The sequence below is a fragment of the Mobula hypostoma genome, unplaced genomic scaffold (assembly GCF_963921235.1).
Source record: "Mobula hypostoma unplaced genomic scaffold, sMobHyp1.1 scaffold_36, whole genome shotgun sequence".
In the NCBI taxonomy this organism is placed as follows: Eukaryota; Metazoa; Chordata; class Chondrichthyes; order Myliobatiformes; family Myliobatidae; genus Mobula; species Mobula hypostoma.
In genome coordinates this window covers 6,823,039-6,849,549 of record NW_026948187.1, presented here as the reverse complement: position 1 = coordinate 6,849,549, position 26,511 = coordinate 6,823,039, and the positions used below count along the sequence as shown (strand labels likewise).

Sequence of the window (26,511 nt, the reverse complement as noted above, 5' to 3'; positions counted from 1 at the left end):
GTGTGTGTATGTGTATGTGTCTGTGTGTGTGTGTGTGTGTGTGTGTGTGTCTGTGTGTGTGTGTGTGTGTGTATGTGTATGTGTCTGTGTGTGTGTGTGTGTGTGTGTGTGTGTCTGTGTCTGTGTCTGTGTCTGTGTGTGTGTGTGTGTGTGTGTGTTGTGTGTGTGTGTGTGTGTGTGTGTATGTGTATGTGTCTGTGTGTGTGTGTGTGTGTGTGTGTGTGTGTGTGTGTGTAGTCACGTATTTATGTTTCCTCAATAAAGCGACGCTGCAGATTTTGCGACCTCCACTCTCCTCCGCCTTTCGAATGATGACGGGAAGCGAATGACGTCATGCGGCCGCAATGCGTTAACAATTACATCGAGCAATTTAGTTCTTCTGTCGGCTGGTCTTGAATGGCAATCCACACCAAAGAACGCCAGTATCCACTCTGGAAATGATGGTGCGAGGAAAATATTGTCTTCCGCTGATCGTGGCATTGATTCAGCGTAAGTCAGGATAACAATTGTTCTGGGGAAGGTAACTCAGCTTCAGAGAACGGGCTACCATTTGTTGAGATAAATTATGCTCTAATAGAATTTCTTCCTTGCAGGGATTCTGGCCGTGTACGTGAAGCAGTCACCTCCTTCCCTGTCAGTTGGATTTGGAGAGTCAACCACTGTCCAATGTACGCTGCTGAATTCGGACTATGATAATATGTATTGGTACAGACAGCGACCGGACGGGGCAATCGAAGCTCTTTTCCGTTCTGTTGGGAAAGATTCCGTCGACAGTTACACGTCGGAATCCTACGCGGCAACAAGACCCAGTAGCACTTTCTTTCAACTGGAACTAAAGAACGCCTCGCACTCTCACTCGGCCGTCTATTTCTGCGCCTGCAGTAGCGCACAGAGGTTGAGAAGTCGAGCCGCCTCTGACAAAAACTTTCCGCACAACAGCTGAAGGCTCAGAACCGGCTTTTCCTCACCACTAGAGGTCGCGGTACATTGAGATCCAATCTCCAAGTCGCGTCCAGCGTAACACTGCAATTGCCTTTTGATTCTTCCCATCCGGACAACCGAGTACGGAATACCAGGAAATCAGATCAGCAGAAAAAGGCAAGGATGCCTGAAGAAATTCAGAAACACTCCACACAAAAGAAAAACAGTGACCGCCTCGAATTTCATACGAAGCTAAAGAAATTTGGCAAGCCCCCTTTAAGCCACAGCAAAATTTACAACTGAAGTGCTTAAATTATTTGCAGGGATGGCGTTCAAAGCAATGTTCATTTTATTATCTGGTGATAATAACAAATCTATGATGTGTTTGTATAAATGACTTATTAGTATATTAATAATTCGCTTAAACCCTCCCGAACACCTTCAGCAAAACTGCCAGGAAGCGAATTTGTTCACCCTCGCGCTCATGTGTAGCCCATCCCTGTTGTACAGGGCGTACCATCCCCAGAACAGATACCAGTGAGGTTTCAACCCATAAACGGAAAGTAGAATTACAGTTATATAATAGAATGGTAGAGAGATCGATCGATACATAGATTAATACAGACATACACAGATGGATGGATAGATAGATAGATAGATAGATAGATAGATTATATAGATGTACAGATAGATAGATAGATAGATAGATAGATAGATAGATAGATAGATAGATGGATAGACAGACAGATAGATAGATAGATAGATAGATAGATAGATAGATAGATAGATAGATAGATAGATAGATAGATAGATAGATAAGGAGGGAGGGGGAGAAAGAGAGAGAGAGAGAGAGTGAGAGAGAGAGACATAGCAGGAAATAATACACAACGGGAAACTCATAATTATGTTTTTACTGGTCATAGTTCCTGAATCTCTGATTACTTACCCAATTAAAACCAAGTGTCTTTCCTACTTATGTTTGCTCAGCAAATAATGAAACTCTCGTCCAACACCAACTGCACTTCCAACTTCGCTCTTCTTCCGGCTTTTGATTTGAAATGATGCTCGGGGTAAGACGCGCAGGAAGGGACGCAGCCGTCAACCGGACAGTAGCACAGCCGCAGTCCAAACAGACAAGACAAAGTGCTTTTCCTGAATGCTGGCATTCTGCTACACTTGATACCAAAGCGGCTGGTGTCTCTCTGGGCCGGATGTTGGCATGTGGGACACATTGAATGCTGTTGATCCCAAGTAAGTCAAAACATCATAGAACCAGGTAGAGGGCTGGTGTTCTTGGTGGAGTTACGGAGCGCGACATTGGCCGTGGTTTAGCTTGATCGAGTTTGGGAAATTCGAATCCTCCTTTACTACTCATGTCCCTCAACTGCAAGATCAGACCATCAATGTGGACGGCCGTCCCACGCCCCCTTGTATTTTGTCATTGAAATGATACGTCCTATCCGGCGGACGGGATTAAACTTGGAAGAGTGCATTTGTACGTTTATCGGAGATACTGCAAAGGGGGTTGACGTCCGGATCCTAGCGGTGATGAAATTCGAGTAAGTTGTCAGATACCCCGGGGTAATTTTTCATTCTGCTCTAAGTTTGCCTAACTTGGCCCACGGCGCGTTTCCTTGCTATGGGGTTTTTCACGGGAGGTTCATGAGATCAATGGATGATATCCCGTTGGGGTTTCCTATGGATGGCCGATTATTTTTAGGGGTACGTGTTCCTTCTCTCTGACTTTGCAGAATACCTGGTCGATTATTGAGAGAAAGTAAGAGTCTAATAGATTTGCCACCTTGCAGGCGTTCTGGCCGTGTACGTGGTACAGGTGTCTCCCTCCTTGTCAACTGGAGTTGGCGAGTCAGTCAACGTCACATCACGCTGTTGAATACTGACGGTAGCAATATGCTTTGGTACAGACAGAGACACGGCCGGGCAATAGAAGCTCTTATCTTCTCCGCTGTGCAAGGCATCGACACGAAGTACACAACGGAGTTCTACACGGCCACGAGAACGAGCAGCACACTGTTCAATCTGGAAGTGAAAGGCGCCTCGCCCTCCCACTTCGATGTCTTCTTCTGCATTGGTATCAGCGCACAGAGCTACACAAGTGAATCTGCTGTAACATAAACCTTCTGCCCTATCGCTAGGAGCTTCCTAAGTTGATTCGCACCACTAGGGGGCAGTAGCAGATTGCGTTTCACAACTCATTTTATATCTGGCATAGGATCCATTTTACTCTTGTCCGGTATTGCTCAGCTCCGAGGCACAGGACCGTGCCTTTTATACATCTTACCCTGCACTGCACGCCTTCGCGTGTTTCAGCTTTCTGTAATTTTCTCTGATCGATTGATAATCACATAGGACGAGACTCAAGGCTTGGCGTGGGAAACATTTGACAACCTCGACTTCATCTATCGGAGCTTTTATAGAGCTGGGATGTGTTACGGACGAGCAGAACAAGAACAAAAATAGAGTTCTATGATTAAACGTTTATATTCAGTCATTTCGGATTATCTATCACCTATCTAACTGTACATCTATCTATCTATCTAAGTGCTTCTCTGTCAATCAATCAATCAATCTATCTATCTATCTAACTATCTATCTATCTATCTATCTACCTATCTCACTGTCTATCGATCTATACATACTGACAGAATCGTGATGGTCGTTGACGTTCCATGCAGATGGGACAAACAAAGTAAATCATCGATCATAATTTGCGAAATGAGATCTGTTAATTCAGACACAAATACTCAAATACATATCAAGATAAATAAATAAAGAGATGCACCGATAAGGAAGTTATGAGAGGTGTGAGCATTAGTAGGAAAGTATAACTCCGCCTGCCTCGATTCTGATTGGCCAAAAGAAGCACAACACTTTCACTTGGGACGGAATAAACCTCCAGAGAAGATGTTGCTGTTTCTCCAACTCATTGTCTCCTTCCACTGTGAGGGAAATTTGCTTATACATTTTCCTCTCTTTTCCCTCGGGTAATCCTCCCTTCCTCTCGCCCTGAGCCTTGTCTGTCTCATTCTGCGCATTTCTCCGCACATCCCATCCTCACTCTGATCTTCCTTCGTCGGAACCTCTCCATACCGACCGCCGCCCGAAAACACCCCAGCTTCAATCCTCCCCCTTCTCTACACCGTCGTTGTCGCCTTCCGCATACTCACCTCTTTTCACTCCCACTCTCTTCTTCAGATGTGACCCCGGTGACGATCCAGCAGATTCCAGCTTTCTCCGGTCCTACCGGCCGGGCTGTGACGCTGAACTGTACTGTGGAAGGGAGTAGCAACGCGGCTGATACGATGCTCTGGTACAGACAACACCCAGGACAGGGGCTGGAGAACTTGTTCTACTCCACATTTGCCGGCAGAGTGGAACCAAAGGGGCCGCTGTACGGCTTTACCGCAGAGAGACCGAGCAGCTACATCTTCAGACTGAGCTCCGCCGCCTTGGAGGCGAATTCGTCAGCCGTGTACTTCTGTGCCTGGCGTGATCACAGCGACTGGGTCAGACGGAGGAGCTGAACAAAAACCCCACCGTCTTGAATGTCAATCTAAGTGTGAGACTGGCCGACGATGGCGCTGCAATGTTGCCACTGAGAGAAATAACAGGTCAACGATATCGTACCTGTTCTTGTCGTGTCTTTCTCTTGTTCGGCATTAAAATGGCGGACACGATTCTGCACAAATAGTTTTGTACGCGTTCTGTGTGTTTTTTTTGCTGAAAGCTACCCTCCGATGATCAGATTATATAGAAACTACCTCCATCCGAATTCGCCATTCTTAGATACTCCACAGTTAATCCACTGCATCCAAAATCGAAACCCTAAATTCTTGGACACTTGGTGTGTTGAGGAACAGAGGGACCCGGGTGTACAACGGTAGGACGCACACTGTGAACCATCTGAAATGATCTTGAACAGAGTCAGTTCGGTGTAGAAGAGGGCGACATGCACCGTGAATGGTTCGCAACGATGACGCACAACGGGCCCTCAGTGTACAAGGATAGGACTCAGAGTTAATGGTGGGGAGTGTCAAAAGACCGAGGAACCTCGGTGTACAAGGGTAGGGCACGGACAGTGAATGCTGTGAACTGTTGAGGCACAGGGGGACCTGGGTGAATTGCCTGTCCCATGCTCGATTGTTTAGGTTCTCAGGGACCTCAGGAATGAAAATCTTTCACGCACAACAGAAGCCTATCGTCAGCAAGAAAAACCGGTGAGCCGTCTGTCATGTAGGAAGAGGCTTTCACTCAGATGACATGGTGTTGTTATTCGTCTGAATACTTGGCGCAGGCGCCGCTCTTTCATTCTTCCCGAAACATTCAAATGAGAGAAATTCTTCCGCGCAAGCAACTTCACAGCCGGTTCTTCGTTACATGACCGTGTTGATCGTAACCTCCTAGTGAGGCCATTGAGATTGAGACATCCGGGTATCTGCAGTCTCTCTGCACCTGCCTCCCGCCAATTTGTCTCTTGGCGCATCATTGTGTGCAATACGTCAGCTGCGCCGGAGGCAGGCCTATCTCTGACGTAACGCCGCTCCTCCCCATTGGTTCACGGAGGCTGCCTGGCAGGACGAAGTCGTTCTGTAAACAAAGTTGTATAAACAGAGAATAAATCGGCAATCTCTAGATATGATTGGTAATAAATCGATATATTGACAAACGGATAGAAAGAAAAAAGATAGATTGTCAGATGGATGGTTAGAGGGGTAGGTAGATAAATAGATAGATAAAAAGACAAAGACATGGGTACATACATCCGTATTCAGACAGAAGGATGACAGAGAAGATAATCACAGCTCACAGCTGACAACTTTTGTTTCAGGACGGTAGACAGGGAGAGCGTTAGAGTGACACTGGGGCAGACACAGAAGGAGGGAACGCGCCAGACAAACAACTTCAACTTATCAGTGACAGACAGTCGTTCATGAAGATATTGGCGATAATATTCAGAGAGAGTGAGAGCGAGATGGAGAGAATTCCGCTGGGGAGAGAGTTAGCTGCGCATTAAGCTGATTTGGGCCGTACATACACATTCGTTCTAAACGGTTCATAGAAGAACGATGCGGGGCTACAACCCGGCACTGACTGCGGGAGACGGTGATTGGGAGGCGTGTACTCTCTGTCCTATGTCCAACAAGCAAGAAACGCCGGTGGAACTCAGCACGTCAGGCAGTATCGATGAAGCGGAATAAGCAGTCGATGTTTAGTACCGAGACGTTACATAAGAACTGGAAGGGAATCGAGAACAGTAACATGCGGAAGGAGAAGGACCACAAGACGGCAGGTGACCGCTCAGAACAGGTGTGGGGGAAGTTGAGTGCTTAGTGGAGAGGACACATTTTACAGGAAGCCGCAAGGGGGCAGATGGAAACTATAAACGTTGGATGAAGATTTCCGAGATGAGAGCAGAGGGGACCACGGAGGAAAGGGGACAGAGAGTGGAACCAGAGGGAGGAGATGGTCGGTGAAAGACAAAAGACTGGGAGGCATGTATTAAAACAAAACAGTGCAGAATGAGATACAGCGTGGAGAGGGAGAAATACTGAGGAAGTGATATGGAGAGAGAACGAGTGTGTTGGGTGGTCAAATTGGAGCGGAAGCAACACATCCCTCGAATGGGGGCGGGCTCATAGAAGGGGCGTGGCTGATCGCTACTTCCGCAAAACCACCTACGTCACTGGGATACGTAACAAGCGGGGATGAAGTGAATGGATTCGTCTCTGCTGTTCGCAGCGCTTCATCACTGAGAGAGTAAACCCGCCAAGGAAGATGTTTCTATTTCTGCAGTTCATCCTCGCCTTCCACTGTGAGTGAATTTGAACAAAAAATATTCTTTTCCTTTCTTTGCTTCTCTCTTCCTTTCCGATTCCACTCACTTGTTTTACACTCCAGTAGTCCCGGAATCTCTCTATATTTAGTGACGAACCGTCGCATCCTCACTCTATCTTCCCTCAGCCGCCGCCTCTGAATTCCGTCCACCTCTCGAGCTCTCCCGACTTCAGTTCTCCTCATTCATTCCCTCAATGCACGCTTTTTTCTCCCCTTCCCTATTGACCAGGGTCTCCCTGTTCGTTCACCGCAGTTTGCCACCCCCGTCTCTTTTTCCAGACGCGACCTCGGCGATGATTCACCAGACTCCGGCTGTCTCCGGAACTTCCGGCCAGAACGTAACCCTGCGTTGCACAGTGGACGGTATTACCAGTGATACTGACTGGTTGTACTGGTACTGACAGTACCCGGGAAAGGGTCCGGAGAACATGTTTTACTCGAACGCAGCTCCGCACGTCCAACCAGAGGGATTGGTCAACGGTTTTACGGCGGAGAGACCAAAGAGCAACGAAATCATCGGACAAAGTCAGCATGGATTAGTGAAAGGAAAACCATGTCTGATGAATCTCATAGAATAATTTGAGGGTGTAACTAGTAAAGTGGATAGGGGAGAACCAGTGGATGTGGTATATCTGGATTTTCAAAAGGCTTTTGACAAGGTCCCACACAGGAGATTAGTGTGCAAACTTAAAGCACACGGTATTGGGGGTAAGGTATTGGCGTGGGTGGAGAATTGGTTAGCAGACAGGAAGCAAAGAGTGGGAATAAACGGGACCTTTTCAGAATGGCAGGCAGTGACTAGTGGGGTACCGCAAGGCTCAGTGCTGGGACCCCAGTTGTTTACAATATATATTAATGACTTGGATGAGGGAATTAAATGCAGCATCTCCAAGTTTGCGGATGACACGAAGCTGGGCGGCAGTGTTAGCTGTGAGGAGGATGCTAAGAGCATGCAGGGTGACTTGGGTAGGTTGGGTGACTGGGCAAATTCATGGCAGATGCAATTTAATGTGGATAAATGTGAAGTTATCCACTTTGGTGGCAAAAATAGGAAAACAGATTATTAACTGAATGGTGGACGATTCGGAAAAGGGGAGGTGCAACGAGACCTGGGTGTCATTATACACCAGTCATTGAAAGTGGGCATGCAGGTACAGCAGGCGATGAAAAAGGTGGTTGGTATGCTGCCATTTATAGCAAGAGGATTCGAGTACAGGAGCAGCGAGGTACTACTGCAGTTGTACAAGGCCTTGGTGAGACCACACCTGGAGTATTGTGTGCAGTTTTGGTCCCCTAATCTGAGGAAAGACATCCTTGCCATAGAGGGAGTACAAAGAAGGTTCACCCGATTGATTCCTGGGATTACAGGATTTTCATATGAAGAAAGACTGGATGAACTGGGCTTGTACTCGTTGGAATTTAGAAGATTGAACGGGGATTGGATAGGCTAGGTGCAGAAAGATTGTTCCCGATGTTGGGGAAGTCCAGAACGAGGGATCACGTTTTGAGGATAAAGGCGAAGCCTTTTATGACTGAGATTAGGAAAAACTTCTTCACACAGAGAGTGGTGAATCTGTGGAATTCTCTGCCACAGGAAACAGTTGAGGCCAGTTCATTGGCTATATTTAAGAGGGAGTTAGATATGGCCCTTGTGGCTACGGGGATCATAGGGTATGGAGGGAAGGCTGGGGCGGGGTTCTGAGTTGGATGATCAGCCATGATGATAATAAATGGCGGTGCAGTCTCGAAGGGCCGAATGGCCTACTCGTGCTCCTATTTTCTATGTTTTCTATGAGTTCATCCTGAAGTCCGACAAACTGGAGGCGAATTCGTCGGTTGTGTATTTCTGCGCCTGGAGTGTTCCTGGCGGCTCAGAGTGACGGGGCAGCCGAACCAAAACCTCGCTGTCAGAAGAGTCTGTGCTTTCAGCAAAACAGGAAATACGACACCTGTCAATCATCGAGTGGGAGGAGGGTCTATCTGTCTGGCGCTGCGCCGCTGCGGCCAATCGGTGAAATAAGGGGCGGAGGCATTATGCCGTGGCGTTTAATTTCCTCCCCTTCTTAAAAATTCAGATGGGGGAATATGATCCCCACTGCTCTCCCCACTCCATCTTTCCTTGATTCTGCAGCCTAGGGTCGGGGACAGGCGGATAGTTAAGAAACAGGGAGAGACTCGAGAACAGATGTAGGACACACCCCGTGAATGGCAGAAAATGCCGTCCTTGGAAGGAACAGAGGGATATTGATGTTCCCCAATCACTGAAGATGACAGAATATGAGGGTTTTGGCGGATCTGGGGGTAGGAACAGAAATAGTTTTCTCAGGCGGATTTTCGGGTGCGCACGGATTTGGAGTAGTCGGTGTATACGGGGTCTTGGCCGATTTGCTGACGCCTACAGATTTGGAAAATTTGGCGTATGTGTGCGTGCCAGCCGATATATGGGAACCTGCTCCATGCAGAACACATATTTCACGTGGTTTAGCTGCGATCTGGGAGGGTTTAGAATACAGATTCAAAATCTTTAGCTTGGAGAGTGAATATGTTCCCGGTGTGCTCCGTATGCCTCCTGCTTTATGAGAGAGGAGGTCTGCGACATGGAACAGGCTCACAACAGGAGATGCAAATGTACTAAAATGTCAGACGTAGTTTGGAGTCCGGTCAATGTGTCAGACAGATTCGTGTTTTCAATAAAGAGTTGGTGTATTGTGGCCTATCTTCTCACACGGGATCTCTGGTATGCCGAAAATACCAAAACGAAGGAGCATTAAAAATCAGCAAGGAAGAGATATAGGGCGTGCAGAGGGCGACGAAGTTGAGCAGAGAGATAGATCGATTCAGAGTGTCTGTGTGTGTGTGCGTGTGTGTGTGTGTGTGTGTGTGTGTGTGTGAGAGAGAGAGAGAGAGAGAGAGAGAGAGAGAGAATTGGCTGCTTTAATCTTTAATTGGTGGAGCGTAACAACACACCCCTGAGATCGGATAGGTTCATAGAAGGGGCGTGACTGATCGCTACTTCCGCAAGTCCACCGACGTCACTGATATAGGTAACAAGTGAATGGACTCGTCTCTGCTGCACACAACAGTTTCATCACTGAGAGAATAAACACTCCAAGGAAGATGCTTTTCTTTCTGCGGTTTCTCCTCGCCTTCCACTGTGAGTGATGCTGACAAACAATATTAATTTTTATTTCTTTGCTCCTCTCTTCCTTTCAGATTTCTTTCTCGTGCTTTACCTTCCAGTGGTGTCTTTATTTACGAGATCTCTCCTCCGCACACTGCTTTCCCTCTGCAGCCGCCTCTCAGTTCCATCCTCCTCTCCAGCTTTCCCAACTTCAGTTCTCTTCCTTCCTTCCCCAAATGCACCATCTTTCTCCCTTTACCTATTGACCTGCGTCTCCCTGATCAATCACCGCATTTTCCACCCCCGTCTCTTTTTCCAGACGCGACCTCAGTGACGATCCACCAGACTCCGGGTTTCTCCGGAACCCCCGGCCAGAAGGTGACCCTGAATTGCACAGTAGAGGGTAGTACCAGTGCTAACAACTGGTTGTACTGGTACCGACAATTCCCGGGAAAGGGACCGGAGTACATGTTTCACTCGATTGCAGCTAATTACGTGCAGCCGGAGAAATTGGTCGGCGGTTTTACTGCGGAGAGACCGAAGACCAACGAAATCTTCCTGAAGTCTGACAAACTGGAGGCGAAATCGTCGGCCCTATATATCTGTGCGTGGAGTATTCACGGCGGAACAGAGCGACGGGGCAGCTGTACAAAAACTCTCACTGTCAGAAGGGTCGTTGCTGTCAGCAAAACAGGAAACACCACTCCTGTCAATCATATGGTGGGAGGTGGGCCTATGATTCAGTCGTGAGCGGCGCAGCGTCCAATCAGTGAAATAAGGGGAGATGTTATTGTACCGCAGCTGTTCATTTCCCTTCTCTTCTGAGCATCCAGTTGGGTGAATACAATTCGCACACTGGCCTTTCCAGTCCATTCTTCCTTGTCATTTCAGGTCTTGCCACATATCATCGGTCCGGGAGAACCAGAACACTGAGTGCGCCAATAATCTTCACTCCCCAAGATCAATTTCCCGCTCGTGTCTTTTTTGTCTGTTGTTGGAAACACAGAATACGAAGAATACAGGACGGATCGGGAACAGAGGAAACACGGGGCCTAAGTGTTCGACAACCATACTGTACATGGTGGCGAATGTTGAGGAACAGAAGTGCCGCGGTGTACAGGGTAGTAAAATGACCCTGAATGGTGGGGCGTGTCGAGGGACAGAGGGGCCTCAGTGTTACAAGGATAGGGCACACACCGTCAAATGTGGGGAGGGAGGAGGTACAGAGAGTCTTGGGTGCACGAAGATAGGAGAGTGACAGACAATGGGGATTGTGAAGAGACGGAGAGGGATAGGATAACAAGGGTAGGATACACACCGTGAATATGAAGTCTACCTCAATGCAATCGAGCAATGTCTGAAGACACAGGCTGCTATCACTAGGGGGCGCACAGGGACTGCGGTAAAGTTTATGTAACGTATTTCGAGGGTATTTAAAAGGACACATTTTTTCTGTAAAGTGAAATTTATCTTCGGCTAGGTGGCAACCATTGCTAAGAGCCAGAGATCGAGGCTCGGGGTGGGAAAGAAAGAGAGAGACTGGATGCCAAAGACTGCTCTATGCAGGACACAAGGTTTTTCATAAGGTTCACCGAATAGCACTCATTATTAGATTCCTGACTACAGCGAAAGGGATGTGAAGTGTTATGTACACCTGTTGGCTAGATTTACGAAATCACAAAGACTTGGGAGCTTAAATAAATCGCACACAGTGAGATAATCGGGGCCAGATGAAGAAAGAGAGATGGATGGACGAGGATAGCGTCAAAGAGGGAGAGTGCTGTGTAGTCATCTTGGTAGAGCGGAAGAGGTACTCCCCTCAAATCGTGTTGGAACATCTAAAGGGCGTGGCCAATCGATACTTCCGCAAATCCACTGATACAAGCAACCAAAGGGGTTTGAAGTGAATCGATCATTTCTCTGCTGCACGCACCACTTTCAGGATTGAGAGAATAAACCCACCACGTAGGATGTTTCTGTTTCTGCTCTTTATTATTGCCTTCCACTGTGAGTAAAAGTTGACAGATATTATTATTTTTTTCTTTCTCTGCTTCTCTCTTCCTTTCACATTCCCGTCACTGTTCGTCTTGGACTCGTTACTTGTTTAGTTACGAGCCGTCGCGTCCGCACACGATCTGCGCTCGGTCGCAGCCTGTAAATTCCCATCTCCTCTCGAGCTTTCCCGACTTCAATCCTCCTCTTGGCTTCCCTCAATGCACCCTTTTTTCTCCCCTTTCCCATTTACCAGCGTCTCCGTTTTCATTCACCCCGTTATGCCTCCCCCGTCTCTTTCTTCCAGACGCGACCTCGGTGACGATCCACCAGACGCCGGCTTTCTCGGGAACTGACGGCCACAAGGTGACCCTGCGTTGCACAGTAGAGGGTAGTACCAGTGCTGATAACTACTTGTACTGGTACCGACAATACCCAGGAAAGGGTCCGGAGAACATGTTTTACTCAAACACAGCTCCGTACGTCTTACCAGAGGAAATGGTCGACGGTTTTACGGCGGAGAGACCCCAGAGCAACGAGTTCCTCCTGAAGTCCGACAAACTGGAGGCGAATTCGTCGGCCGTGTATTTCTGCGCCTGGAGTATTCACGGCGGCTCAGAGTGACGGGGCAGCCGAACAAAAACCTCGCCGTCAGAAGGGTCGGTGCTGTCAGCAAAACAGGAAATACGACACCTGTCAATCATAGGGTGGGAGGCGGGTCTATCTGTCTGGCGCTGCGCCGATGCGGCCAATCAGTGAAATAAGGGGCGGAGTTATTATGCCGTGGCGTTTAATTTCCTCCCCTTATTAAACATTCAGATAGGTGAATATGATCCCCACAGCTCTCCCCACTCCATCCTTCCTTGATTGTGAAGCCTAGGTTAAGGGACAGACGGATAGTTAAGAAACTGGGAGAGATTGGAGAACAGCTGTCGGACACACCCCGTGAATGTCAGATCACGGCGTCCGAGGAAGGAACAGAGGGATATTAATGTTCACCAGTCTCAGAAGATGACAGAATATGAGGGTGTGGGCGGATCTTGGGGTTTAGCAGAAATAGTTTTCTCAGGCGGATTTGGGGTACGCGGGGATTTGGGGTTGTCGGCGTATACGGGCTGCCAGCCGATTTGCTGGCGTGTGCAGATCTGGAAATTTTGGCGTATGTGAGAGTGCCGGCCGACATTTCGGCACCTGCTCCATGCAGAACACAGGGTATTTCACGTGGTTTGTCTATGATCTAGGAGGGCTTAGAATACAGATTCCAAATGTTTATTTTCACGAGATAAGAGAGTTACACAGTAGAGGGTAGTATCAGTGCTAGCGACTGGTTGTACTGGTACCGACAATTCCCGGGAAACGGTCCGGAATACCTGTTTCACTCGACCGCAGCTAAGTACGTACAGCCGGAGAATTTGTTCGGAGGTTTTACGGCGGAGAGACCGAGGACCAGCGAATTCTTCCTGAAGTCTGACAAACTAGAGGCGAAATCGTCGGCCCTGTATTTCTGTGCGTGGAGTATTCACGGCGGAACAGAGTGACGGTGCAGTTGAACAAAAACTCTCACTGTCAGAAGGGTCGTTGCTGTCAGCAAAACAGGAAACACGACTCCTTTTAATCATCTGGTGGGAGGTGGTTTATCATTCAGTCGTGAGCGGCGCAGCGTCCAATCAGTGAAATAAGGGGCGATTATATTGTACCGTTGCTTCAAATTTCCCTTCTCTTCTAAAGCAAGTTGGGTGAATACAATTTGCACACTCACCTTTCAAGTCTATTCTGCCTTGTCATTTCCGGTCTTCCCACACATTGTCGGTCCGGGAGAACCAGAGCCATTGAGTGCGCCAATAATGTTCACTCCCCAAGATCAATTTCCCGCTCGTGTCTTTTTTGTCTGTTGTTGGAAACACAGAATACGAAGAATACCGGACGGATCCGGAACAGAGGAAACACGGGACATAAGTGTTCAACAAACATACTGTACATGGTGGGAATTGTTGAGGAACAGAGGGGCCGCGGTTTACAAGGTTGAAAAAAGACCGTGAATGGGGGTGGGGCGTGTGGAGGGAGAGATGAACCTCGGTGTACAGAATAGGACACACACCCTGAATGGTGGGGAACGTGGAGGCAGAAATGACCTCGGTATACACGACCAGTTGACAAACCGAGAACGCTGGGCGGTTCAAAGAACATAGCGAAATTGGTTATCGACGGTAGGGCACAACGGTGAATGCTGGGACCTGTCGAGGGTCAGAGGGACCTCGGTGTACAGGGTAGGACACACAGGATGAATTGTGAGAGTGTGAAGGGACAGAGGGTTCTGGGTGCACGAAGTGCCGGGTACTGGGGATTGTTCAGAGACGGGGAGCGACAGGATGAACGGTGGGAAGGGTCAGAGGGACCTCAGTGTACAAGGGTAGGGCACACACATCGTGAATGGTGAGGTGTGTCGTGGGACAGATGGACCTCGGTGTACAGAGTAGGACACACATCGTGAATGGTGGGGTGTGTCGTGGGGCAGATGGACCTCGTTGTACAGAGTAGGACACACATTGTGAATGGTGGGGTGTGTCGTGGGACAGATGGACCTCGGTGTACAGAGTAGGACACTCATTGTGAATGGTGGGGTGTGCCGTGGGACAGAAATGACGTCGGCATACAAGAGCAGTAGACAAGCCGAGAATGCTGGGCGGGTCGAGGGACAGAGGGACATCGGGGTACAGGGACGGACACACGGCGTGAATGATGGGAGTGCGAAGGGACAGAGGGTTCTCGGTGACGAAGATAGGAGAGTGCCGGATACTGGGGATTGTTCAGAGACGGAGAAGGATACGATAACAACGGTAGGGCACACAGCGTGAAGGGTTGAACACGGCGTACTTTGGAAGAAAGGCAGGATATTGATGTGCATGTTCACCGATCACTGAAGGACTACATTTTTACGAAAGAGCTTAATTGATCTTTGAGTAGATTATAGGGTCGGCGCAAGATGGAAGACAGAACAGCCCGCACTGTACTGGTCTACCAGATGTTATTTGTTCAATGCTGTTTGTAGCCTAATCCCATTTATTATAGGGCAGTTACTCTGACGTCAGTTAGTTTGAGAAGATATTGGAATCAATGGTTAAGGATGTCATTTCGGGGTACTTGGAGGCACATTCATAGGTGGCTGTCAATATGGTGTGCTGCAGTGAAAAAACTGCCTGACAAATCAGGTGGTATTCTTTCAATAAATAACCCGCATTGACAAAGGAGAATCGTGGATGCCGTGTACTTGGATTTTCAGAAAGCCTTGGACAAGGTGCCAGACATGTAGATGTTTAAGGTGAGCCCATGGAATTACAGGAACCAGACTCGCGTAGATAGAACATTGAGTGATTGGCAGGAGGAAAAGAGTGAGAATAAAGACAGCCTCTCTGTTTGGCTACAGATGACTAGTGCTGACTGTGTTGGGGTTACTTCTTTATAAGTTGTTTTTCAATGATTTGGATGACGGAATTGAAGGCTTTGTGCTCAAGTTACGGATAGGAGAAAGGACAAATACTTTTAAGGAAACACGGTGGCTACAGAAGGACTCAACCTAGATTGGTGAAGAGCAAATAAAAGGCAGTCTCGGGAAGTGTATTCTCAAGCATTTCGGGAGAAGAATTAGAAACATTGACGCTTTTCTCAATGGAGAGGAAATTCAAAAAATCTGAGAGCCAAAGGGTCTTGGAAGTCCTCATTAAGAATTCTATAAAGTTTAATTTGCCGCTTAAGTTTGTGGTGTGGAAGGCAAAGAAGATGTTATCATTGATTTCGGGGAACTAGAATCTAAAAGCAGGGATGTGATGTTGAGACTTTATAAAACACTGGTGAGGCTTGACAGTGTTGCTGTGAGCTGTTTTGGTACCCGTACCTGAGAATGGAGGAGCTGAAATTGGGGAGAATCAAAGGAGATGAACGAGAATGATTCCGACGTTTCGGAACGAGCCCCTTCATCAGGAGATGTCTGCTGTCAATCAGCGAGAGGATGTCGGATTGACGGCATGACAGATCAGACAACGGGCGCATGCGCGATATCGCATCTGCGCAATTCATACCTGTGCTTGCTTAGGGATTCAAGTCACTGAACCCAACCTGCGGCCAAATTCGACCCCTGAATAGAAAGAGTTAAATTTGATTCATGCTTGGTATATCTGGTCAGGCTTACAAATCTGCTCTCTCTACCTCTCTGCCATTGAACTTGATCGGAGAGCGACATGTGGAGACACGGGCTGCTACCACTAGGGGGCGGAAATGAACTGCAGTAAAATTTATGTTATATTTTTCACACGGTATTGGGGGTAAGGTATTGGTGTGGGTGGAGAATTGGTTAGCAGACAGGAAGCAAAGAGTGGGAATAAACGGGACCTTTTCAGAATGGCAGGCGGTGACTAGTGGGGTACCGCATGGCTCAGTGCTGGGACCCCAGTTGTTTACAATATATATTAATGACTTGGATGAGGGAATTAAATGCAACATCTCCAAGTTTGCGGATGACACGAAGCTGGGTGGCAGTGTTAGCAGTGAGGAGAATGCTAAGAGGATGCAGGGTGACTTGGATAGGTTGGGTGAGTGGGCAAACTCATGGCAGATTGCACTTTGGTGGCAAAAATAGGAAAACAGATTATTATCTGAATGGTGGCCGATTAGGAAAAGGGGAGATGCAACGAGACCTGGGTGTCATTATACACCAGTCATTGAAAGTGGGCATGCAGGTACAGCCGGCGGTGAAAAAGGCGAATGGTATGCTGGCATTTATAGCGACAGGATTCGAGTACAGGAGCAGGGAGGTACTACTGCAGTTGTACAAGGCCTTGGTGAGACCACACCTGGAGTATTGTGTGCAGTTTTGGTCTCCTAATCTGAGGAAAGACATCTTTGCCATAGAGGGAGTACAAAGAAGGTTCACCAGATTGATTCCTGAGATGGCAGGTCTTTCATATGAAGAAAGACTGGATGAACTGGGCTTGTACTCGTTGGAATTTAGAAGATTGAGGGGGGATCTGATTGAAACGTATAAGATCCTAAAGGGATTGGACAGGCTAGATGCGGGAAGATTGTTCCCGATGTTGGGGAGGTCCAGAACAAGGGGTCACAGTTTGAGGATAGAGGGGAAGCCTTTTAGGACCGAGATTAGGAAAAACTTCTTCACACAGAGAGTGGTGAATCTGTGGAATTCTCTGCCACAGCAAACTGTTGAGGCCAGTTCATTGGCTATGTTTAAGAGGGAGTTAGACATGGCCCTTGTGGCTACAGGGGTCAGGGGGTATGGAGGGAAGGCTGGGTTCTGAGTTGGATGATCAGCCATGATCATAATAAATGGCGGTGCAGGCTCGAAGTGCCGAATGGCCTACTCCTGCACCTATTTTCTATGTTTCTATGTTTCTATTTTTCGAAGGGTATAAAAAGGGACAAGTATTGGTGTAAGGTGAATTTTCTGCTTGGCTCCTGATTATGAGGAAATAGAGACCCAGAGATTTTAAACAGTGAAATAAAGGACGGAGACACGCAAAATGTCCACTGTTGCTCCCATGTGTTATGGCCTTCAGTTCCATGTTCTATGTAAGATAATCCAATTTCCAAACACATGGCCCATATAATTTAGAAGATAGATTTAAAAAAAACGAAGGGATGTGTTTGTACGAAATAGTTAGATTGATTGTGGATTACGTTGAAAATTCGGCACAGGATCGACTCGATGGCGGATAGTCGGATCAAATGACGAAGGCATACGCGAGGCATCTTCTCGCCTGACTATTAGTTCCCCCTTGGCCCGCTCATCCTTCCCCTTCCCTGTTTTCCGTCTCCTCTCCTATCATATTCTTCCCACTCCAGCCTTGACCTTTCCCTTCCATCTGTCTTCACCTATCAACCTCCAGTGGCCTTTCACCAATCCCGCAACTTTTAATTCAGGCATTATCCTCCACCCCCACTCCGTCCACTTTCCACTCTCAGTCCTGATGAAGGATCTCGGCCTGAAACGTCCAAAGTTGCACTTTTCCACACGCCAGCAACAGCTTTAGACCGCGAGTCTCAAACCACGAAAAATCTTGGTCCTATTCACAAAGAGGTGCAGAACGGGATTTTGGCCACTTGGGGGCAGCAGTACTCTGTGTATCGCCGCACATTGTCCTACTCGAACGGCACGCAGCAACGCGCAAATGTTATACCGGTGCATCTGTAAAAGTTTGCTCTACGAATGCATCTATACAAATGCTAACATCTCGCACATACATCTATGTCTTGTGTACATGTGTAATTAATGGGGCCAACATCCCTTTGGTGACCTCCTGTACCTAATAAAATGGCCACTCGCTGTGTGATCGTGGTACTCCGCTATTGCAGCCCATCCGCACCAAGGTTCAATATAATGTGCACACGTTGTCACTTGAATTACTGTCGCCTTCCCCTCAGCTTGGAAGAGTCTGGCCGTTCTCCTCTAACCTCGGGCATTAACAGGGCGCTTTCACCCGCATAATTACCACAACAGTTTTTCGTTCCAGTCTCTGTAAACAGTAAAGAACGTTGTGTGTGAATATCGCAGGATTTCAGTCGTTTCTGAGATAGGCAACCCTTCCCGGTTTGGCATCAATAAGCTTTCTTCAGTCAAAGTAAATTAGATCACATTTCCTCCCTATTCTGATGTTTCGGCCTAACAGCAATAGAATCTCTTGACCATTTCTGCATGCCCTTATGCATTAACTTGCTGCAACAGGATTGACTGGTGAGACATTTGCACCAACGATTTGGTGTGGAGATGTCCAATAATGTGTCCACGTCGTTTGAGTAGCTTGAATGAAAACGTGGATAGATGGGTTTGTAAGTTTGAAAACGACCCAATAATTGACCGCATCATGGATGTTCGAGCAGGTTGTCAACGGAGAGAGACGGACATCTATGTAGTCAGTGCGTAGCTGTAGCTAACAATGAGGCCACTGAGTGTATGTTGTGTTCTCTTTACTATCGCCTCTGCAGACCTCCGCTGCACCTTCCCATCTTTAGCAGTATTCCGTCTGGAGGAGCGATTGCCCGACCCGAGGCAGGAGCAGACTGAGCTGCTGTTGATCTTTCGCTTATTTGCCCACCAGGAGACAAACGATGTTCTTATGTTGTCGTATAACCACAACTTCTGCATCGAGACGCCACCAAATTCCCTGTGACTTCCACGCTCTTTCAGACTGCGGGTCCAGGGTCAGTGAGACAGTAGACACACAGGGATGCATTGAGGATAATTCAGTGAGATAGGTGGATAGACGGATGGATAGATAGATAGATAGATACAAGATAGATAGATAGATAGATAGATAGACAGACAGACAGATAGATAGATAGGTAGAGAGATAGACAGGTAGACAGATGGATAGATAGATAGATACATACATAGGCATATAGATGCACAGAAAGATAGAAAGAAAAATGTGTGTGTGTGGGTGTGAGTGTGTGTTTGTTTGTTTGTGTGTGTGTGTGTGTTTGTGTGTGTGTGTGTGTGTGTGTGTTTGTGTGTGTGTGTGTTTGTGCGCGCGGATGTGTGTGTGTGTGTGTGTGTGTGTGTGTGTGTAGTCCTGCAGTTACGATTCCTCACGAAAGCGACACTGCAGAAACTGCGACCTCCACTCTCCTCCGGCTTTCGAATGACGACAGAAGGAAAACGTACCGCCCAGCAATTACACAGGAAGTGACAGACGCCATAGGGCCATTGGGTAACAGCAATAATATCGAGCAACGCAGTACATTACTTCTGAAAGCTGGTCTTGAACGGCACTCCATCCCAAAGCCCGCCAGATTCTACCCTGTCAATGATGATGCGAGGGACTTATTGTATTCCGCTGATCGTGGCATTGATCCCGCGTAAGTCAGGATAACAATGGTTCTGGGGAAGGAAACTCAGTTTCAGAGAACGGGCGAACATTTGTTGAGAGAAATTAGACTCTAATGGAATATCTCCCTTGCAGGGATTCTGGCCGTGTACGTGGAGCAGTCGCCCCCTTCGCTGTCAGTTGGATTGGAAGAGTCAAACACCGTCCAATGCACCCTGCTGAATACGGGCTATCCTAATATGTACTGGTACAGACAGCGACCGGACGGGGCAATAGAAGCTCTTTTCCGTTCTGTTGCGAAAGGTTTAGTCAACAGTTACGCGTCGGAATCCTACGCGGCAACAAGACCCAACAGCACTTACTTTCAACTGGAGCTAAAGAACGCCTCGCACTCTCACTCGGCCGTCTATTTCTGCGCCTGTAGTAGCGCACAGAGGTTGAGAAGCCGGTCCGCCTCTGACAAAAACTTACTGCACAGTCGCTGAAAGCTCAGAACCCGCGTTTTCTACCACTAGAGGTCGCAGTACATTGAGCTTCAATCTCCAAGACGCGTCCACCTTAACACTGCAATTACATTTGATCTTCCCAGCCGCACAACACAATGCGTAATACACCCAATCAGGCAAAACAAACAAGGATGCCCCAAGTAATTCAGGAAGACTTCACACAAAAAAACAAAGAGCGCGTCGAATTGCTCACGAACCTGAAGGAGTTTGGCAATCCCGGTTGACCTACAGCAACACTTAAAATGATATTTGAAGGGACGAGGTTCAAAACAGTGCCTATTTTTCCTGCCCCTCCGCCGATAATAAAAAAAATCGATGTTGTGTGTTTAGAAGTGATTTATAACTAGATTTCCTAATGGTGGCTGGTAATGTTAGGTATCCGAGTTCCGTCTCTCTGTCTTTGCAGAATACCTGGTTGATTACTGACAGAAAGTAAGAGTCCAACAAATATTCCGTCTTGCAGGGGTTCCGGCCGCGTACGTGGAACAGGAGGCTCCCTCCTTGTCAATTGTAGTTGGGGAGTCAGCCACCGTCACCTGCACGCTGTTCAATACCGGCTATAGCAAAATGATTTGGTACAGACAGAGGCAAGGCTAAGCAATAGAATCTTTTTACCTCTCTGCCGGGCAAGGTATCCCCACAAGGTACACAGCCGAGTCCAACACGCTCACGAGAACTAGCAGAACACTGTTCAAACGGGATGTGAAAGGCATCTCGCCCCCCACTCCGATGTTTTCTTCAGCGCTTGTAGTAGTGCACAGAGCTGGGCAAAAACCATCTTCCCCAGCGCTCAGAGGTTCATAAGCAGCTTGGCACCACTAGGGGGCAGCAGCAGATTGCGTTTCACAAGTCATTTTGCATCTGGCAGATCAAACACTTTGCTCTGGTCCGGTATTATTCAGCTCCGGCCTGCACATCCCTGTCTTTAATTCACCATCGCCCGCACTGCCTGCCTTCCCGTGTCTTTCAGCACTCTTTAATATTATATTCCTCTGATCCATGGAACATTACAAAGCACCACGGTGAAGACTGCGTCACAGGTTGTCTCGGTGGCGAGGGAAAGACTTGGCAATTAGGACTTCATCAGTCGGAGCGTTTATAGAGCTGGGGAGTGTTACGTATGCGCGGAACAAAAACAAAAATTGAGTTGTATGATTAAAAGTTTTTATTCAGTCATGTTGGCAAACGTCCAGGCTCTGCAGTGGACAGTTCTGGAGCTACGAGGCGATTCCGCCGAGACGAAAAGACGCGCACTCGGAGCCTGGCATGTAAAATACAGATAGACCTCCGTCAGCAGCTGGCCCGATCCATTCATTGCGCAATCAATCGGCCGCATGCGCACTAACTCGCCAGGTCCACGCAAGCAAACCGTTACAGTTCAGGAAGCTCTGCGGTATTCGGAGCATCGGTTATTGTTTTGTTCACCATAACATAATACAAGTGCTCTATGTTCTACGTTTTTTTTAGAAAATATAAAGATGTCGAAGCGATTTGAAACGATGTCGTCTAAACGAGGCGAATGAAATACAACGAGGGATTATGCAGCCAGAGAGTGTGAATCTATGATTTACTATGAGCCCATGGTATTACAGGAAGGAGACTCGCGTTGATCGAGCATTGAGTGATTGGCAGGAGGAAAAGAGTGAGAATAAAGAGAGTCTTTTCTGTTTGGCTACAGATGACCAGTGCTGACTGCATTGGGACCACTTCTTTATACGTTGTCTTTTAATGATTTGGATGGCGGAACTGAAGGCTTTGTGCTCAAGTTGGCGGATAGGAGAAAGGACAGATACTTTTAAGGAAACACGGTGGCGACAGAAGGACACAACCTAGATTGGTGAAGAGGAATATAAATGGCAGTCTCGGGAAGTGTGCTCTAATGCATTTCGGTAAAATAATTGGAAATATTGACAATTTTCTAAATGGAGAGGAAATTTTAAAAAATCTGAGATCCAAAGGGACTGGGAAGTCCTAATGTAGGATTCCAGAAAGGGAAATTTGCCGCTTAAACCTGTGATGTGGAAGGCAAAAACGATGTTATCATTGATTTTGGAAGGTCCAGGGTCTAAAAGCAAGGATGTGATGTTGAGACTTTATAAAGCACTGCTGAGGGTTTAACTTGTGTCGCTGTGAGCTGTTTTGGGACCCTTTCCTGAGAATGGAAGAGCTGAAATTGGGGAGAATCAAAAGAGGTGTAGGAGAATGATTCCGACGTTTCGGAACAAGCCCCTTCATCAGGAGATGTTTGCTGTCAATCAGCGAGAGGATGTCGGATTGAAGGCATGACAGATCAGACAACGGGCGTATCCACGAGATCGCATCTTCGCACTTCATGTCTGTGCTTGCTTGGGGATTCAACTCACTGAACCCAACCTGCGGCCAAATTCGACCCTTGAATAGAAAGAGTTAAATTTGATTCATCAAAGTTACTGGTGAACGCAGCAGGCCAGGCAGCATCTATAGGAAGAGGCGCAGTCGATGTTTCAGGCCGAGACCCTTCGTCATCCGACCCTGACAGGAAAGAGTTGAATTTGATTAATGCTTGGTCTATCTACTAAAGGGAGTATCACAGAATAGAAGTTTGCAATAAACTTGTTTTTAACCTAGAACTTGGTAAGAATATAAAGATGTCCAAGGGCAAACGTCCTTGAGCTTAGATACGGGAGAAAAATCTGCTCTTCCTTCCAGACCTGCTCTCTCTAGCTGTCTGCTATCGAGCTGGATCGGAGCCTGAGAGACATGTGAAAGCAGAGACTGCTACCAGTAGCGGGCGGAAAAACACGGCGATAAAAGTTATCTTACTTTTCTAGAAAGTTTCGAAAGGCAACAAATTGTTTGTGTAAACTGACCTTACCTTTCGGCTGGGTCGCGACAAGCGCTTGGAGCCACAGATGGAAATAAGGACATGGAGAGAGAGAAAGAGAGAAAGAAAGCCAAGTACCGAGACTGAGAAAGAGACAGATTTTCTGCGGAGGGCTGATCTTTGCAGAAAGCAAAGCCTTTCAGATGGTACAGTGTGCGGTCTTCAGAACGACAGAATGTGAATTGTGATCCGCCACCTTTCACCGGTTTGTGTGGATTTCCGAAATTACAAACACTTGGAAGCATAAAACACACACACACACACACACACGCACACGGTGAGCTGACGGGGGAGAGGATTAATGGGAGAGTGTGGGACAGGGACAGAGATAGAGAGAGTGTGTTGTGTGGCCAAACTGCTAGACCGGAAGCAGCGCACCCCACGAATCGGGTTGGAGCATGGAAGGGGCGTGGCCAATCGCTACGTCCGCAAATCCACCTACGTCACTGGTATACGTAACAAACCGGATGGAAGTGAATGAATTCGTCTCTGCCGCCCGGACCACTTTCATCACTGAGAGAGTAAACTCTCCAAGGAGGATGTTTCTGTTTCTGCAATTCATCCTCGCCTTCCGCTGTGAGTGAAAGGACACAAATACTATGTTTTTCTCCATGCTTCTCTTTTCCTTCCACTTGCTTTCCCCTCCCGTCGTCTCGGACTCATTCTGTTTTAATTTACGAGCGCTCGCGTCCGCGGACTATCTGCCCTCTGCCGCCGACATTAAATTCCGATCTCCTCTCGAAATGTCCCTTTCTTCAGTCATCTTTTTTGCTTCCTTCAGTGCACCCTGTTTATCCCCATCCCCATTGATCCGCGTGTCCGTGTTCATTCACCATTCAGCCAAGCCCGTCTCTTATTTCCAGACGCGACCTCGGTGACGATCCACCAGACGCCGGCTTTCTCCGGAACCCCCGGCCAGAAGGTGACCCTGAATTGCACAGTGGAGGGTAGTACCAGTACTACTGACCGACAATACCCGGGAAAGGGTCCGGAGAACATGTTTTACTCGAGCGCAGCTAAGTACGTCAGCCCAGAGGGATTGGTCGACGGTTTTAAGGCGGGGAGACCGCAGAGCAACGAGATCCTCCTGATGTCCGACAAGCTGGAGGTGAATTCATCGGCCGTGTATTTCTGCGCCTGGAGTATTCACGACGGCTCAGTGTGACGGGGCAGCTGTACAAAAACTCTCACCGCCAGAGAGTTCGCTGCTGTCAGCAAAACAGGAAACACGACTCCTGTCAATCATATGGTGGGGGCGGGTCTATCATTCAGACGTGCGCGCCGTAGCGGCGAATCAGTGAAGGAAGGGACGGTGGTACAGATATTCACGTCCTCCACTGAAATATTCCGATGGGAGAAGAGAAACCGCGCACCGATCATCCCACTTATCCTTCCTTATGTGTAGTCTTCTGACCGATCTTCAGTACGGGTTTTTCGTCACTTTTGAGTGCGACCAACAATGTGACGAGAAGCAAATCGAACATGAACTCCTGAACTGAAGAGTCCTCCGAGGCATGTGTGGTGGAGGAGGGATGCGCATGGGGCTCCCAGATCTATCACGGAAAACGCAGAGGTACAAGAACGCCGACCGATTCTCCACTGTCCTCACACCAGGGAGAGGAATGTTCTTCGAAGATCGGCCACACCTGAGGACAAAGTGAACGTCTGGCTCAGGACAGGGGACTCTCTCGATAGGTTGTCAGAGGCCGATGCACCTGAAAGGGTGACGGGGAGAAGTGAGAAGTTAAAGGAACTCTTAATGAGAAACAGGACCCATCCTCTTCTGAGTGACAGCCCCGCTGCGGCGACCGGCTTTGATTGACAGCAATTTCCTATTTTGTTGACCGCAGCGCCCCCTACCTGTCGTAGGAGTGAAACACCAGCCTCACGCTCAATTCCTTCCCAGATCCCGTCTAAACCTCGCAAACTCATCCAGGCAAGGTCTGTCTGGAGTTTGTACGTTCTCCCCGTGAAGGGCGCGCGTTTGCTCCGGGTGCTCCGGTTTCCTCCCACAGTCCGAGCACCTGCAGGTTAGTCGGTGAATTGGTCCTTTTGCCTTGCCATGTTTTTGGTCTCGGGTTAGGTTGCTGGTTTTCTGAGCGCTGTAACTCGTTGGGCTGAAAGGGTCTGGACCGCACGGTGTTTCTTAATAAAATAAACACAAAATGAATATCCCCTCCGGTCTGACTGCAGACGCTGCCGGCTCACTGACTGACAAGTCGCAGAAATTCTGCTTTGCTGACGGGATGTCCATCCCGAGAAACTCTCAAACTGTAAGCAGCGATGCTCTTGATCAGCTCCACCGTTGTCTGCCTGACAATCCGTTAATACGCCAGACGCAGATATCAACGGCCGACGGATTCGCAAGGAGGCTGGAGGACTTCTGCCTGAAGTGGTTGTTGCTCTGCCTAAAACCGTCCGCCGTGCCCTAGAACTACAAATACAGAGCAACGGACGAGTAGAACAAGTATATCCCCAAATCAGAGTAACACGGGATAGAGGTTTGTAAGAAACAATGATTTCAGCCTGGATCCAGGGCAGTGCATGAGGATGGAAATGGACACATATTCTTGTGTTTCGATAGTGGGGAAGAATATAGTCTTCATTACAGATCTGCTCTCTCTACCTCTTTAGCATTAATCTAGATCGCAGGGCGAGCGACGTATGAAGGCACGGTCTGCTACCACTAGAGGGCGGAAAAGCACTGTGGTAAAATCTATGTTATATTTTTCAAGGGGTTAGGGTTAGAGTCTAATACAAAGGGTCAAATTATTTGTGTAAAGTTGGATTTTCTCCTCGGCTCCGTTGCAAGAAATCTTTAGAGACCAGAAACAGATGCTCAGGCAGAGAGAGAGAAAGAGAGAGATTGAATGCTGAAGGCTTCTCTGTACGGAACCCATGATGTTTCATAAGGTTAATCATGTGACCTCAGTATGAGAAACTATTGGCTTCAGGGAAACGGAGGTGATGTGCTCCCGTCTTCTTTCACCTGTTGTGTAGATTACCGAAATTTAGGAGAATTGGGAACTTAAATAAACCGAGGGCATATGAAGAAAGGGACAGGGAAAGCCGGGAAGCGCAACAGTGAGAGAGTACAGTGAACGCAGCAGGCCCTGGCGAAGGGTCTCGGCCCAAAACGTCGACGGTACCCCTTCCTAGAGATGCTGTCTGGCCTGCTGCTTTACAAGGAACGTTTATCTGTTTTGCTTCAAATTCCAGCATCTGCTGATTTCCTCCTGTGTGAGAGAGTGTACAGTGTGGTCGACATGGTAGAGTAGAATCAGCACACCCCCCGAAACGGGTTGGAGCATGGAAGGGGCGTGGCCAATCTTTGCTTGCGTAACACACCTACGTCACTGGTATAAGTAACAAACGGGGCTGGATTGAATCGATTATTTCTGTACTGCTCGCACTATC

The 26,511-nt window shown here is 47.9% G+C and overlaps 2 gene segments (V, D, J or C); both read left to right on the top strand.

Moving 5' to 3' along the window:
- Window positions 1–6,126: 6,126 nt before the first annotated feature.
- Window positions 6,127–10,954, top strand: LOC134341574 (immunoglobulin heavy variable 4-4-like). The segment is given in 5 exon segments: window positions 6,127–6,232; window positions 7,057–7,171; window positions 9,861–9,931; window positions 10,218–10,511; window positions 10,905–10,954. Coding segments are annotated over 5 exon segments (636 nt in total).
- An 882-nt stretch (window positions 10,955–11,836) lies between these two features.
- Window positions 11,837–19,068, top strand: LOC134341573 (T cell receptor beta variable 30-like). The segment is given in 3 exon segments: window positions 11,837–11,905; window positions 12,198–12,491; window positions 18,884–19,068. Coding segments are annotated over 3 exon segments (516 nt in total).
- The last annotated feature ends 7,443 nt before the right edge of the window (window positions 19,069–26,511 follow it).